The sequence below is a fragment of the Danio aesculapii genome, chromosome 17 (assembly GCF_903798145.1).
Source record: "Danio aesculapii chromosome 17, fDanAes4.1, whole genome shotgun sequence".
NCBI classification, from domain to species: Eukaryota; Metazoa; Chordata; class Actinopteri; order Cypriniformes; family Danionidae; genus Danio; species Danio aesculapii.
This window is the reverse complement of record NC_079451.1, coordinates 27629961-27646359: the sequence shown is the minus strand read 5'-3', so window position 1 is coordinate 27646359 and position 16399 is coordinate 27629961. Positions and strand designations below refer to the sequence as shown.

General features: G+C 36.4%; 1 protein-coding gene across 1 annotated transcript in view; it reads left to right on the top strand.

The window, feature by feature from the left end:
• Positions 1–16399, top strand: part of dlgap2a (discs, large (Drosophila) homolog-associated protein 2a) — a 179831-nt gene that overhangs the window by 148648 nt on the left and 14784 nt on the right. The window contains exons 7-9 of the mRNA XM_056477174.1: positions 3507–3566; positions 9360–9509; positions 11467–11705. Of these exons, the coding sequence (XP_056333149.1) occupies positions 3507–3566; positions 9360–9509; positions 11467–11705 (449 nt within the window). The remainder of the gene's footprint in view (positions 1–3506; positions 3567–9359; positions 9510–11466; positions 11706–16399) is intronic.

The following is a 16399-nucleotide window of genomic DNA, read 5'->3' as shown; positions in this document are numbered from 1 at the left end:
CTCTGAATGTAATGTAATGGTCGTTTTTCGGGTGTGAATGATGGAATCCTTTATTCCATTTAACTCAAAGTCTTCAGAGCCAAAGTCTCACTGTAAAAGTGGAGGACAATTTAGTACTGTGAATTTTTAAGGCACGACGGCTATGTTATGATACTGTGTAAAGTGACTGCTGTTCTTTTTCTCTTTTTTTGCTTAAAACTTATATCTTGAGGGGACATAGGACATGCTGAATGTAATATTTTTTGATTCCCTTTCTGGGCGTATGTGGAAATATTTCAAATATTAATATTGAATCACTATTTCTTAAAATGACTTACATTTACAGAGGTCCGAGGCACTGTTAATCTGCTCTGGTTACATGAACAGGAGCATGTAATCATTATACAGTTAATTTAATTTTGCATATAGATCTACAAGCCACAGAAATGCATACAGGTTAGGAAGTAAGTCCTGTGGTGTAAACACACAAATAGAAGGCACTTGACAATATTTGTACAGTTACCTGTAAACAAAATTTATCTTGCACACTTCTTACAAATTCATGCTAATCTTTCAAATCCACATATATTATTATAAAAGAGATACAACATACTGTGTGTATGCTTGACACACAAGCATAATATATATCCCCCAGGATTCCTCTATTATTGTACATATGCAGCCGATTGTATCCTGTGACTTCGTTTCTCTGCAAATATTAATAACATTACAGACACAACAGCTCCATGTGTTAAAAAATGATGCCAGTTTATTTGTGGCAGTAAATTGACCAAAGATATCAATGCCAAATGGGCAGTTTATTATTATCAAAATTATATACAAATCAGGGTACTTAAGAAAACACTCTGGCTGTTGGCTATCTCTGTTATTAACTGGCATTAATTGGCTATATGCACAGCTAGTGTTTTTCAACCAATGATCAACTTATGGTGAAAGGTTTATGTGACCTTTTTCAATTGGATAAGGTTTCTTTTACAGCATCGATGTTGTAATGTGATTCAAATATAATCACTTAAATAGAATTAAGCGTTTATTTGGTTGTTAAAGCGTAAAAAAAGAAATCATTTAAACAGGCGCCGTCATTAGCAGCGGGCAAGCGCAGAAACTGAAAATACTGAGGTAAAATTAATTTCCATATTTTAAAGACATGGCGCGGAAAAATATAATTTAATGCAGCGTTTCTTGTTTAGTCTGATACCAACTTTATATCGTTTCTCAGCCAGGCAGTAAAGATGTTTTTTAAAGAAATCAGATCTTAAACATGCCAATTTTGTATGGGATAACAATTAACCGGAAGCCCTGAGGCTGGCTGACTGAAATGAAAAGTCTGTGTGCATATACCCCACTCTCTAAGGTGGTAGTGACAAATGCAAAGCAATGGACTTGTATCCGACAATCAGATGAAATTTCGAAACCAGATACAGCGATGACCTTTCATTTGCTAGCAACAGTTTTACATTAAATTGGTATTAATATCAATGTTCCTGAGGGAGTTAATATACAGTAGTTGAGACTGCAGGTTAACATTAATATTTGCAGTGAATGTATTTTTATTTTTCATCAAATGGTTGTAGCTAATTGCATCTAACTGTATTTAGAATTTGTTCTCTTGTTGTTGTTGTTGTTGTTGTTTTTAGTAAAATCCTCAAGGCTTTCAGTTCATTTGTAGTCATATAGCCAACCGAAAGATGTTTACAGTGTGTTTTGAGAACTGTGCATATACTGGATGGTTTTAAAAGCTTTCGAAGACTTTAAATGTGTTTCCCTACTAATTCAACCCAGTTACCTATCTTTAATCTGTAAATATTTAATGTTGCAATGGAAATCCTGGCTAATTCCCAGTTCGCGTGCCACTACAAAGTATAGTATGGTCATTAAATTACAACCATTACAACCCAACGACAATGATGTTCTTGTGTAGTGTAACAGATTGTGGAAAATACTCATCAAAAAGCACATAAAGATGCATAGAGTATTTTGAACATTCACTGGACAGCAGTTTTGACCTATGATTTTCACAGATTAGGAGGACACTGATTCTTATATCACATACTATATAGTTAGCCAAGCATGCGTATTGGGATTTAGCCATTGCTAACAGGTCTTCCTTTATCCATAACAGAGCTCTCAGGCCTTATTTTACAGCATTGTCCACATATTGCCCTCTGCTGTGCTGGAGAGCTATTTCTTGAGTAATAAAAGTGGGTTTTACAAACATGTCTAGAACAGACCCACAGGTGCTTAAAGTGCAGGACAAAACTGACTGTAGCAACTCTGGACACGCATTAAGACGCTCACTGGTCCCATTTCTACAATATGAAGTCATTGCAAGTCATTTTAGTGGGCAGGAAATACCTGACAGAGCCTTATGGGTCATTTAAGTGTAGTAAAAGCAGTGTTTCTCTTATAGAAAGGGTACTGTTTCCTGGTACTGCACATTTCATTGGCTGCTTGTGCATTGTGTGCCTTGTCTTGCTCATGAATGTGGGCGTTTAACCACCCAGCCTCAATATTGTTGTGCCACTGTGATTTTATCCATTGATTCAACTCTTAATGGCTTCAAAATTCCAAAATGAAAGCACTTTGACTGTAAGGTTTCAAATATTAACCACAGAGACGCAAAGCCTGAAAAAAAAAAACATGTGAACATGTGAAAACAAGCCTCTTTATCTCTGTGTATCTTCACTCCTGTCAGCTGATTGTTGTTGTTTATTTTCCTGAGATCATCTTAAATGTCTGCAATCACGATGATCTGTAACTAAGTGAATGTTAATTATTTCTTTAATTAATAAAATGACAACTTTTACATGAGCTGTTTTAGACCGTTGCATGGTGGTCTCTGAATTAGGAATGTACTGTAAGCTACAAAACCTCTCTCTACTCATTTCTCTTCACACACACACACACACACATGTACACATTTGTTTGTTTTCTCTGTAACTGGTAAGACTTATTATACTACTTGATCTGCTGTCATAATAATATTAATTTCCTTTTGTAGGCCTCTGCAAAGTTCATAGCTGAGCAAATTGCCTCAAGCAGTAACACTTTCGATGTCATTGTAAATAATCCAGCGTGACATTATGCAAAAGCACAAGGTGATTAGAAGGTTCTGCGTAGCGATTGGGGATTATGATTTCGATTCTGATATTGTTAGCTTTACTAGGACTTGAAGATTTAGTTCAGGTTGAAGTGAATGTTTTTGTATTACTTTTTTTTTAGTTTTGGGGGTTTGGGATATTACTTTTCTGTGGTGTACTGTCTTTCAAATACACAGTGGAAGAAGTTTTGTGTTCATTTGGAACGATGATTCACTTTTCATCAGGTGTTTCTATTTTTGAACAAGCTGCTTGTGAATAGTTATTGTCAAGGCCCATGATGCAGAATTGAGCGTGTTTGTACTGAGCTCAGAATGACGTGTGTATGTATGTTGTGTCTGTCTTTTTGTATGTCTGCGTGTGAGAATGTGGTCTGGCTTCAAAAAGTTTGTGTATGTTTGCTTGTAGGAATTCAGTTCCATCTCCCTTCTTCAGGCAGTGTGGATCGGCCATCCCAACAACCACCAGGTAAAGACACACTGATCATCTTTTAATGAGCATAATTACCCCAACTTGTTCCTTAAACCGAAATATTCTTTTACATTCGTTCATTAATATGATCGCAGTTTATTTTACAGTGCATACATTTACAATTACAGTTACAATACTCTAGCCAAAGAAATTGCTAAAATAAGGTGACTTCATAGGTTATTTGTTTTTGGGACAGATTCAAGGTTCACACCTAGTTACTGCCCATTTGTTGTAATTATATATATATATATATATAATAGTATATAATTTTAATATATATATATATATATTAAAAGTGTCATTTAAAAATTAGTATGTACATGCAGAGCTTGAGTGTAAAATGAAGGACAATTAAAATGATGTAATTGTTTCATGGTATGATATCTGTACTGTCAAACATCTTTTCTTTTCTAGCAGAACACAGTGACTACAGTGATGCAGATGCAGTGGATGTTGTGGGAAAAAACCTTTCCTTTAATACCTTTAAAAACTCTTTAATTTAGAGTTCCAAGCCATGAACCAACTAGTTATGCCAATCAGCTAATCACAGTACAACAGCATAAACTTTAATTAGAAATTTGGACCAAAAAATGGACAAAAATAATTGCAGATATTTTGGGATTAAAGAAACTGACATAATTTTAATAAAACCTTTTTATAATTATTAAAACATTTTATTTAAATTTGTTGATTGTGGGAAACACTATTTTAAAGTGTATTAATATATAATATTTAATAGACTTATGCATTTCTTTTAATGCAGTTTTCTGGTTGCATTGCAAAATCATGGGTAATGGGTTTTCTCACTTCAGTGTAAAATGTAAAAATTAGATGCAAATGATGGCTTCAACAAAAGCCATTGATTAACAACCATTATAAAGCTTTGTAAGTTATTACAATCAATTGCTGTATGAGGAAATGAAAGAGATTTTAATATCCAGAACATGATTCTATATGGTCTATGACCTTTTATTGATAAGAATGTTCAGGATTCAAATAAAGTGCTTTAAGGACTGCTGAAGTTTTTTTCCAACTGCTCTAGTTCATCCCAAAAGTGTATTGTGCACTACTGTAACACTACTGTGCAGGCCAGTAAAGTTCCTCCACAACAAAATCACATATCCATGTCTTTATGGACCTTGCTTTGTGCCATGGTGTGCATATAACTGGAAGGAGCAATACTCAATCTGTTTCCATTAGTTTGGAGCATGACATTATACAAAATGTCTTGGTATATTGAAGCTTTAAGAGTTCCTTTCACTAGAACTAAGGGGCCAAACCCAACCCCTGAAAAGCAACCCCATGCCATACCATCCTTTACTTTACATTTGGTATAATGCAGTCAGGCAAGTACAATTTTACTGGCAACTGACAGACTGAGTTCAGTGGTGGCGTGCTTTACACCACTGCATCACACACACGCACAATGTAAGGCTTAGATGCAGCAGCTCGGCCATGAAAACCCCACACACTGTTCTTGAGCTAATCTGAAGGACACACAAAGTTTAGAGGTCTGTATCTGTATTGACTAGTTGAGTTATTCCGTTGAAGTTGGAGGTTCGTGATAAGATAGTTGGCACCTGACTTCAGAAATGCTACTTTGTGCATGAGTTGCTGTTGTTTCCAATTGCTTCCACATTGTTATAAAACAACTAACAGGAAATTTCATGAATAGACTTATTGCAGTTGTTTCCTAGTGATGGGTCGCAGCTGGAACGGCATCCGCTGTGTAAAACATATGCTGGATAAGTTGGCAGTTCATTCCGCTGTGGCGACCCCTGCTTAATAAAGGGACTAAGCCGAAAAGAAAATGATTGATTGAATGAATGTGACTTATTGCACAGGTGGCACACTGTTCCACACTTGAATTTAATGAGCTCCAGAGAGTGACCCATTCTTTCAAAAATGCTTGTAGAAGCATCTGCATGACTAGGTGCTTGATTAAATACACATGTGGCTATGGAAGTGTTGGCAACACCTTAATTCAATGATTTGAATGGGTGTCACAAAACTTTTGGCAATGTAGTGTATAATAAAATGAATGACTTTATTAAGTCATTCCCAGTGCTACATGGCAGTGGGTGGAGCTATACTGAAAGTTTTTGACATTCTCTGTGTAGCGTCATAAGTAATGCAGTTTTAAATTACACTACTGTCTTATAGAAATAAAGGTACAGTTTCTCGGGTGATACAGGGATGACAACCTTTTGTTGAACGATTTATTACCACTGAAATAGTGATGTGTGATTGGATAAAATGCTAATGAAATTCATTTTTTATGTAAACAAATAGGAAATAAACACAATTGGCAATAGATCACCAGATACACACAGATCACTATTTCCAGTTTATATTATATCATATTTCAGTGGATCTGAAAATGAAGGCGACGCAGTGGCGCAGTAGGTAGTGCTGTTGCCTCACAGCAAGAAGGTTGCTAGTTCAAGCCTCGGCTGGGTCAGTCGGAGTTTCTGTGTGGAGTTTGCATGTTCTTCCTGCGTTCGCGTGGGTTTCCTCTGGGTGCTCCGGTTTCCCCCACAGTCCAAAGACATGCGGTACAGGTGAATTGGGTAGGCTAAATTGTCCATAGTGTATGAGTGTGAATGAGTGTGCATGGATGTTTCCCAGAGATGGGTTGCAGCTGGAAGGGCATCCGCTGCGTAAAACAAATGCTGGATAAGTTGGTGGTTCATTCCGCTGTGGCAACCCCAGATTAATAAAGGGACAAAGCCGAAAAGAAAATGAATGAATGAATGGATCTTGAAATGTGTAGATCTTGACATATTGTTTGTGTTCAAAGGTGCACATTTGTACCTAAAAAGCCACACTGGTACCTTAAAGGTATGAACAGCCTACCTAAACTTTATATGTTAGTACCTAAAAAACACAAAAGTCAAAAATCTTTTGAAAGGTACCACCTCGGAGACAAGATTTATAGCTTTTTCTGTGTTAAATGTAATTGTTGTTAAAACAGGAATATTTAATACAAACAGATGAGATCTACAAAAACATTCTATTGATTACCATCCTCAAATCTCAGTCCTATAGTTGTAAAAAAACTCTCTTGTGCTCTTTTATAGACTGACAGTGAAGACTTTGTTGTGGCATTTGCGTACTCAATTGTGAATTCATTTACTTTCTCACATCTGTTAAAATCCCAAATTGTGATTTTTGTCTCCCTTTCATGTGTTTCATCGGTTAAAGCTGTCTAATGATTCCCAAGAGCAGCAAACTTAAAACAAAATGACTGTCATCAACTTTAACTCTCTTCTTTTGTAGCCTTGTAAACAGTGAGTATTTTTCTTTTGTTTTGTTAGTGTGATGGACTCTCACAAACTCTCATTTGCCCCTTCCTCTCTCTTCATAGCAATGAAAGCACAGATGCCATCACTCTCGGCTCATTTGATAAAACGGGCAGCGCAGAGAGAGTTATGAGTCCCTGTTGCATTATTTGTTTGGCTGTAACATCTATTTTTGTACCAGTGCTGAATCACTCCTCTCTCGTTCATTCTCGGCCCTTCAAACTCTCTTTCTCTCTTCCACTCCCTTGTTGTTACGATCCATCTTTCTCTTTTAATCTCTCCTTATCTCTCTTTCGTTCAGACTGTCTGACTCAGTTGTACACATGACCTTTCTGTGAGATTTTAAAGCTGGCTAATGCGATGAGAGGTGGCTTTGACTTATTAAGACGTACAGCAGGATCTTGAAGTGATATTATCATCATGACAACTGGAGTGAAAGGCGAACTGAAAAATTGCAGTGTCACATCAATATATCAGTAATGACCTCTAACATTTGCATGAGTTTTTATTGTTTTTTATACCATACCAAATATTTTTTTAGATTAAACTTTAAAATGAAATGTAATTTAGATCCCAATGTGTGTTTCAATGAATGTGATGTTATCCAGCAACCCGTGATAGAGCCATAACAGATCCTGAACAATGAATCATCTTTGAAGAATGAATTTCTACCACACTGAAAGTAAATTTTAGAATAAATGTTTTCTATGGAAATTTGGTAAAAATAAAATAAAATTAGTCTTAGATTGTGTGTTTTAACAATTATAAATATGCTCAAAATCAATATATATATATATATATATATATATATATATATATATATATATATATATATAAACACATACACACTCACCGGCCACTTTATTAAGTACACCTTACTAGTACCGGGTTGGACCTCCTTTTGCCTTCTGAACTGCTTTAATCCTTCGTGGCATAGATTCAACAAGGTACTGGTAATATTCCTCAGAGATTTTGGTCCATGTTGACATGATAGCATCACGCAGTTGCTGCAGATTTGTTGGCAGCACATCCATGATGCGAATCTCCCATTTCACCATATTCCAAATGTGCTCTGTTGGATTGAGTTCTGGTGACTGTGGAGGCCATTTGCGTACAGTGAACTCGTTATCATGTTCAAGAAACCAGTCTAAGATGATTCGCACATTATGACATGGTGCGTTATCCTACTGGAATTATCCATCAAAAAATGGATACACTGTGGTCATAAAGGGATGGACATGGTCAGCAACAATACTCAGGTAGATGCTCAGACACGATGCTCAGTTGGTACTCATGAGCCCATAGTGTGGCAAGAAAATATACCCCACACCATTACACCACCACCACCAGCCTGAACCGTTGATACAAAGCAGGATGGATCCATGTGATTATGTGGTTGATGCCAAATTCTGACCCTACCATCCGAATGTCGCAGCAGAAATCGAGTCTCTTCAGACCAGGCCACTTTTTTTAATCTTCTATTGTCCAACTTTGGTGAGCCTGTGCTAATTGTAGCCTCAGTTTCCTATTCTTAGGTGACAGGAGTGGCACCCGGTATGGTCTTCTGCTGCTGTAGCCCATCTGCCTCAAGGTTCGACGTGTTGTGTGCATAGAGATGCTCTTCTGCATACCTCGGTTGTAACAAGGGGTTATATGAGTTACAGTTGCCTTTCTATTTACCTAAATGCATTGAGTTGTTGCTATGGGATTGGCTGATTAGAAATTTGCATTTACGAGCAGTTGGACAGGTGTACCTAATAAAGTGGCCTATATATATATATATATAGGTATAGGTATATATATATATATAGGCAAAAAGTGGCCTATATATATATATATATATATATATATATATATATATATATATATATATATATATATGTGTGTGTGTGTGTGTGTGTGTGTGTGTGTGTGTGTGTGTGTGTGTGTGCGTGTGTGTGTGTGTGTGCGTGTGTGTGTGTGTGTGTGTGTGTGGATGGACAACATTGAGCAACGTGTATTTGAAATAGAATTGTTTGGTAGTATTTTCTGTCCCTTTTGATTAATGTCTTACTTTTCTCTCATCAAAAGTCTAAAAAGGTACACTAAATTAGAGGACAAATCAAAGCTCCATTTATCAGCCCAGTCCAGCTGTGTGGATTAAAGCAAAAAGAGATTTGTTGATAACCTTTCTCTCATCAGAACCCGCGGCAGGCTTCACATTCTGTTCGCAAGCACATCAGAGCACTGTTTGTCACTGCTTCTCTCCCTTATTAATGAAGGGAGAGTTGGTGTTAGTATTGTGCTCTGTATATTAACACATTATAATTAGCATGCTTTTCTTTATTTTGAATGAGAAATTAGCAGCACAGTGTTTTCACTCTGTATTCAGAGTATTGGTCAATAATTATGTAATAATCTTGATCTCCCTTCATTCTTAAATATTTGATAAAATCATGTTGTTGTGCAGGAGATATTGACTTTAAGCCTCTTTCTCTCTCTCTATCAGCGGTCACCTACACTCCCAGTACACCCACCTACAAGAGGACTCCTCCGCCTGTTCCACCTCGCTCCACCTCCAAACCCCTGATCTCCATCACGGCGCAGAGCAGTACAGAGTCCACGCAGGATGCCTACCATGAGGGACAGCTGGCCAGAGGTCCGTAAACAACAGCTGTCTTAGTACTTTTGCAAACTCTTATAGTATTTAGTTTAAAAAAGAGCTTTTATGTTCATGTTTTTGGTTTTGCTATTGCGTTTTAGTCTATTATTTCTAATGACTATTTATTTTTGTGTTAGTATTATTTATTGTAGCACTCATTTAATTTAGATGTCATGGCAACATTTTAGATTTTTATTTAGGATTTTTTTATTTAATATGTGCATTATTTCTGTCAACAGCAATAAAATGTTTATAAGTTTTGTTTAATTAACAATAACAACACTGCTATTATGTTTTACCTAGAAAAGATAAATAAAAAAAACTGTATAGCATACAAAACTTTAATTAATTAATTTTGTAATTCATTCAGATGTTTTCAATATAGACAGAGCGCAACGCATCGTAATCTGGAAACCCCACCAACTGGTGCTAAACAATCCAATTAATCCAATCCAATCAAAAAGTCCATCCAGCACTAGCTGCCCAATGTGTGGGTGTGGCCTAAATGGCGAGTTCAGACTGCACGATTTTTAAAGTAGTCATGTCACAGATGTTTTCACACTGCATGACTTTACAATAGGAAGAATCGCTGTGAATGATGTCTCGGTCCACAACCTACGTCTCTCACAACCACTTACACAAGGTCACGTAGTTTATCTTTTGGTATTAACTATATAATGAGAACGGAGCCTTTAGTGGGATAGAAAATGTACTTATTTTGCACACCTGGCCTTATCAATTTCTCTTTAACTTTTTTCTTTTTTGAGCCGGTTGTGGTATTGCTCAGATGACTTTTCAAACAGACACAGTTGCTCCTGCCAAGTTTTGCCTTCATTTCTTGGGTCTGTGATTTCAGGCATTTGTCTGCGGTTTCTCAAAGCCTGTCACTGAGTCAAAATCGGGGCTAAAATCATGCAGTCTGAACTCAGCATAAGTGTACTTTGTCTCTATTGTATATAGGTATATGGACTGCTAGTGTTTCTTCCCATACCGATAAACTTCGGTGAACGGTAGTGGCTTTTTTTCAATTTTATATAGATCCTTTTACAGCATCGTTTAAACGCACTTGATGTCAGGATCAGCAGGCTAGCACAAAAACTTCATTGAAAATGGGATAAAAAAATAGGGTAAAAAAAGTTCATATTTTAATTTAATTATAACTAATTGTAATTTAATGCAGTGATTCTTGCACATTCTGAGACTTTATATCGTATATCAATTAGGCAGTGGAGATGGCTGATTTTCATAGAAAACCGACCTTAAATGCACAGATTTTGTAATTGCACACAGTTCACCAGAAGCGCTTGACCCAGGTCACTGAAAATTAAAAGTCCTTCTGCATGTACCCTATTGAAAAAAAATGTATTAAATAAAACTTAACAAATATTTAGGCTTCATAAATTTGGACTCTTTTTGAACAACCATAAGTTATATTAAGTATGTGAAAATTTAATATTCCTATGTGGTGTAACCATGATCAACAAAAAAATATTTTTCTCGCATACATCATCCCCCCAACATATTACTCCTGTACTTCAACAACTACGCTGGCTTCCTATTAAGTCAAGGATTGATTGTAAGACCTTGATTTTAACCTTCAAAGCAGTACATGGCCTAGCACCTGGTTACATTTGTGACCTGGTGACTCTTGCCACTCCGGCCCGCAGTCTTCGTTTGGCATCAGGACTTACACTGTATCAGCCACCCTGTAAACTCAAGACCATGGATGGTAGGGCTTTCTCATACAATGCACCTAAGCTGTGGCATGCACTACCCATCAGCATTAGGAATGCCACTTTCCTGGACTGTTTTAAGAAACTTCTTAAGACTCACCTTTTTAGCATCGCTTTTAACTTAGGATGATCCTTTTGTTAACTTTTTTTATTCTATCTTATGGTTCATATTTTTATTGTTTTGTTGCCGTCCACAAAACAGACTTTATTGTTGTCCCCAGGCCTCTGGGGTTCAGACGGGTCGAGTCTGAGTTTGGGACGAGCCCTTTATAACTCAACTGACAGTCTGGACAGTGCCAAGGCCGTCACTATCGCCATGGAAGCCGCTGCCATGGCGATGGCAGGAAAGAGACACCCCTCCACCGACAGCCACAGTTCAGTGATGACCTGTGATAAAGCTGTGCTCGTGTCCAAGGCAGAGGAGTACCTGAAAACACCAAGATCATCTATAGGAATACAGGTGAATCTAACATCCTGCATCACTACTAAAAGGGTCGGTCATCCAGAAATAAAAAAAAACATTTATAATTTACTTGCTCTTATGTTGAATGAAAACTGCATGATGTTCTGTCTTAAAGGCCTATGGAAAGCAAAACATTAGTATACTTTATTTTTATAAGTTTACGGTACAGTGATTGCCAGTGGGTTTCAGAGAGTGCTGAATTCCACTGACTTACAGCAGTCAACATTTGATGTGGATCAAAGCCTTTCATCAAAGTTGTCCTAAAACCAGTGTATACTATTGAATTTTCTCATGTTAGGACAACTTTGAAGACCTTTTTTTAACCCATTTCAAATGTTGTCAACTGTACTTTACTGTATATCAAAAAAATATATATATATATTTTCCACAGAAAGAAATAAAGTCTTACACATTTAGATTTTTATTTTTCATTGGAATATTCACATTTGGCTTAACTGTCCTGTATGTTTTTGTAAAGGGCTCACAATGTGCTTCTTTTAATACCAACTTTTTCATTCTTCATATTCAAGACAATTCTGACAAACCTGACAAAAGTCTTGTCGCCTATCCAAGTTTTAGGAACAACAAATAATAACTTGACTTCTAGTTGATCATTTGGTATCAGAAGTGGCTTATATGAAAGGCAAAAGCCTCTAGATTACGCTTATTTTACCAAAATAAAATATGATCATGCCTTGATTTTTTATTATTTAATTAGGACAGTAAGGTCTGACTTTGCTTAGACAAAAGTCTTGTCACTTAACAGAAATAATGTACAGTATAGAATATAAAGTCATGGTGCAGTGGAAAAAGAGTTAACATTGTGTATTTGACCCCCATGAGCTTGCATAACTGCATCCATACATCTCTGCAATGACTCAAATAACTTATTAATCAAGTCATCTGGATTGGCAATAAAACGTTCTTGCAGGGCTCCCAGAGTTCATAAAGATTCTTTGGATTCATCTTCAATGCCCCCTTCTTCATCTTACCCCAGACATTCTCAAAAATGTTTATTTCTGGTGACTGGACTGGCCAATCCTGGAGCACCTTGACCTTCTTTGCCTTCAGGAACTTTGATGTTGAGGCTGAAGTATGAAATGGAGCGCTATCCTGCTGAAGAATTTGCCCTCTCCTGTGGTTTGTCATGTAATGGGGAGCACAAATGTCTTGATTTCTCAGGCTGTTAATGTTGCCATCCACTCTGCAGATCTCTCGCATGCCCCATACTGAATTTAACTCCAAACCATGATTTTTCCTTCACCAAACTTGACTTCTGTGAGAATCTTGGTGTTCATGCGGGTTCCAATAGGTCTTTTGCGGTATTTGTAATAGTTGGGATGCAGTTCAACAGATGATTCATCGTAAAAATTTACCTTCTGCCACTTTTCCAAATGATCAACTAGAAGTCAAGTTATTATTTGTTGCTCTTACAACTGGGATTGTAACTTTTGTCAGATAGTGTAGGTGTTGAGTGCAGTAAAGCTGTGTTCATATTGAACATTCATTGGACATGCAGTTTTTTGAACATTAAATCATTGCATAATAGTGGCAGATCATGCTATATCCTGTTCAGATCATGCACCTAAAACATAATGTTTAAAGTAAAAGATAGAATTAGAATGTCATCGTTTTATCCACCAAATATGAAAACACTAAATTCTGATCCAACATAAGCAAAGTTAGAAAGTTCATATCATAATATAATCATTATAATCATTGACATTAATCATTGTACAATATTATATTGTCTACATTATAAAAGGATCTTAATGTATTTTATTTTATTCTTCTGTTTTTGTTCAAACCCAAAATATGGCTAATTAAACATGCTATAATAAATGATCTGTGGGTTATTTTGCACTAAAACGTCACAGACACATTCTAGGTACACAAGAAACTTGTGCTACGTTGTGTCAAAAGTCGCATCATATGTAAGTGAAAATATGTTTTTAGTATAACTGTAAATACAATAGAAGTGAAAATGATTAGCTCCTCTGAAATTATTACTTTTATTCATTCATTCATTCATTCATTTTCCTTCGTCTTAGTCCCTTTATTAATCAGGGGTCGCCACAGCAGAATGAACCGCCAACTTATCCTGCATATGTTTTACACAGCAGATGCCCTTCCAGTCGCAATCCAGTGCTGGGAAACACCCTTACACACTCATTCACACACGTACACTACGCCCAATTTATTTTATTTTATTTATTTTTTTTAATAGTGCTGTTTAATGGAGAGATTTTGTTCTGTACACTCTTATACATAATCATTTTAAAAACTAATTTCTAATTTTTTGTTACTAATTTATTTTGTGTTTACCATGATGACAATCCATAATATTTTACAATATATTAGTATTCAGCTTTAACAGCATTAATTAGGTTAATTAAGCAAGTTTGTTATTTAAACAAAGTCATTGGACAACAGTGGTTTGTTCTGGAGCCAAAAATAAACATTTCTTAAGGGAGATAATAATATTGACCTTAATAATTATTTTAAAATGGTTTCATTTCAGCCAAACTAAAAGAAATGCCCTGTAAGGTGTTCTCCCATAGAAAATACTGTGAAATTTTCTTTGCTTTGTTAAACATCACTTGGGAAATATTTGAAAAATAATCAAAATTTCACAAGAGGACCTATGATTTTGCCTTTATCTGTTTGCCTTCATGATTTTGCCTTCATCTGTTTGTATGCTGCTGACTATATAATATGTGTTTAGGGCAGGGCAGACCTATGGCAAATTGAGTCAGTGTTCGGAAGATCTGTTTAAAGCAGTTATTTTTATTTCTTTTTTTGACATTTTTGTCTCTTCACCTTTAACTTTGAGTAGAAGTCTGCATTTTTCTTCAACTTCCCTGCTGTTTTAAGCTCTCGTCTGTCCTCGAGAACAAAATATTCATGAAAAGAGTGCTGAGTAGTGATAAATCCCACCCACAGGCACTCACGCAGACTGAATCTTACCTAACCAAAGCAATGTAGGTTATTTTGGAATCCAAACACAGAAGTTTATACAACCGCGTACACCTCCAGTCTGTGTTGTTACTCTAAAAATAGCTTTCTATGAGTCATCGTACCGCAATCCGTTAATTAACATTCAACTCAGGCTTCAGTGAATGGGCTCTCCCTCTCTCTCCTCCCCTTAATCTCCCTCTTTCCTCATCCTTCTCTCTCATTCATCTTCCCTCCATTCCCTCTCTTTCTATCTCTCTCTCTAGCAGTTATCTGTCTTTGCCTTGTGAATATCTGTGTTGAGATCATGTCCTAATAATGTTAAATGCTTTTGCCTCTCTCAGCCCTTTTGCTGTATCTTGCATTCACTGTCTAGACTGCCCCCTATAGGTTATGCACAGAAAGGACAATTAATTGCCAATGGGGGCTCCATAAATATTTATTACCGGCCATGAAACAGAATTTTGCATTATTATTTTTATTAAGAAATATGTTCGCCCGCAAGGCTGGAATTATTTAACAGTTTTTTCCTCGCACATTAGTGACAGACAGCACATGTCCCTGTCACTTACTGCACAGGATGATCTGTCTTTCGGTAAAACTGAATCTGCATTTTTCACATTTTTTTATTTATTTTTTTTGCTGCCTGAAGGAATAGTTCAATTAAAAATTTAAATTATCCCATCATTTAATCTAGCTTTTCTTCTTTCAGACAAAGACAGTCAGAGTCATGATAAAATATATCATGGCTCTTTCCAATTCTCTGATGGCAATAAATGGTTTCCAGATATTTTAAGCTTGGTTTTAAGACGTTTGGTTCTTGTTATAAAAGGAACCGCTACAATGTAACACAATGTAACTTGATGTACAAATGTATATCCTGAAAAGAATTTATGATCATCTTTATTTATTTATTTTGTATTACTTATTTAATGTTTTACAGTCTTAGGGTGCTTTCACACCTAGACTTTTGTTTCGGAACCTGGCGCGTTTCCCCAATTAGTGCGGTTCATTGGCATATGTGAATCCAGCAATCGCGCTCAGATCTGTGCCAAAACAGTCAGTCCGAGATTGCCTGGATGAGGTGGTCTCGGCTCGATTGAAACGAACTGGAGCGAATCGATTGTAGTAAGAAAGCAATACAATCCGAACCAGGCTATATCACAGTGTTTTATGGATATGAAATAGCCACATATACGGCTATATGATGAGAGAATTATGAGTAGGACGGGATGTCATTCCTAACGGTAGACGTGTGTGTCATGTCAAATATGAAAGTGAAAGCATGTTAACTATGAACAAGAGTTGTTTATCTGTTGAGAAAATTGACCAAACTGCAGTCTTGGTTAGCTGCCATTTTTATCATAATGTAAAGTCTATAATGCATAATTCTATGAGAAAGTCGTACCTCTGATTTATATCTGGTGATGATGTCTGTGGGTGTCACCATTCAAAATTAAAGTGCAGCCTTTCGCTTATATTGTCTTATTGTTCATCGTCATAATAAACCGTGAAACTCTGACCAATTTGAGGAGAGTTTACTTGCATGTCACTTGTTTTAGCTATTTTGGTCCATTTAGAAACTTTGCTGTGTGAAAGCGAACCACACCAAGAACAAAGTGCAACATTGTAGCAATTTTAATCCCTGTTTCGGAACAAAAGAATCGATCTACAGGTGTACAGGTGCATGCTTATATTTGTAATACAGATTGTTGGTTAAGAGGTTGTTGGGCTGG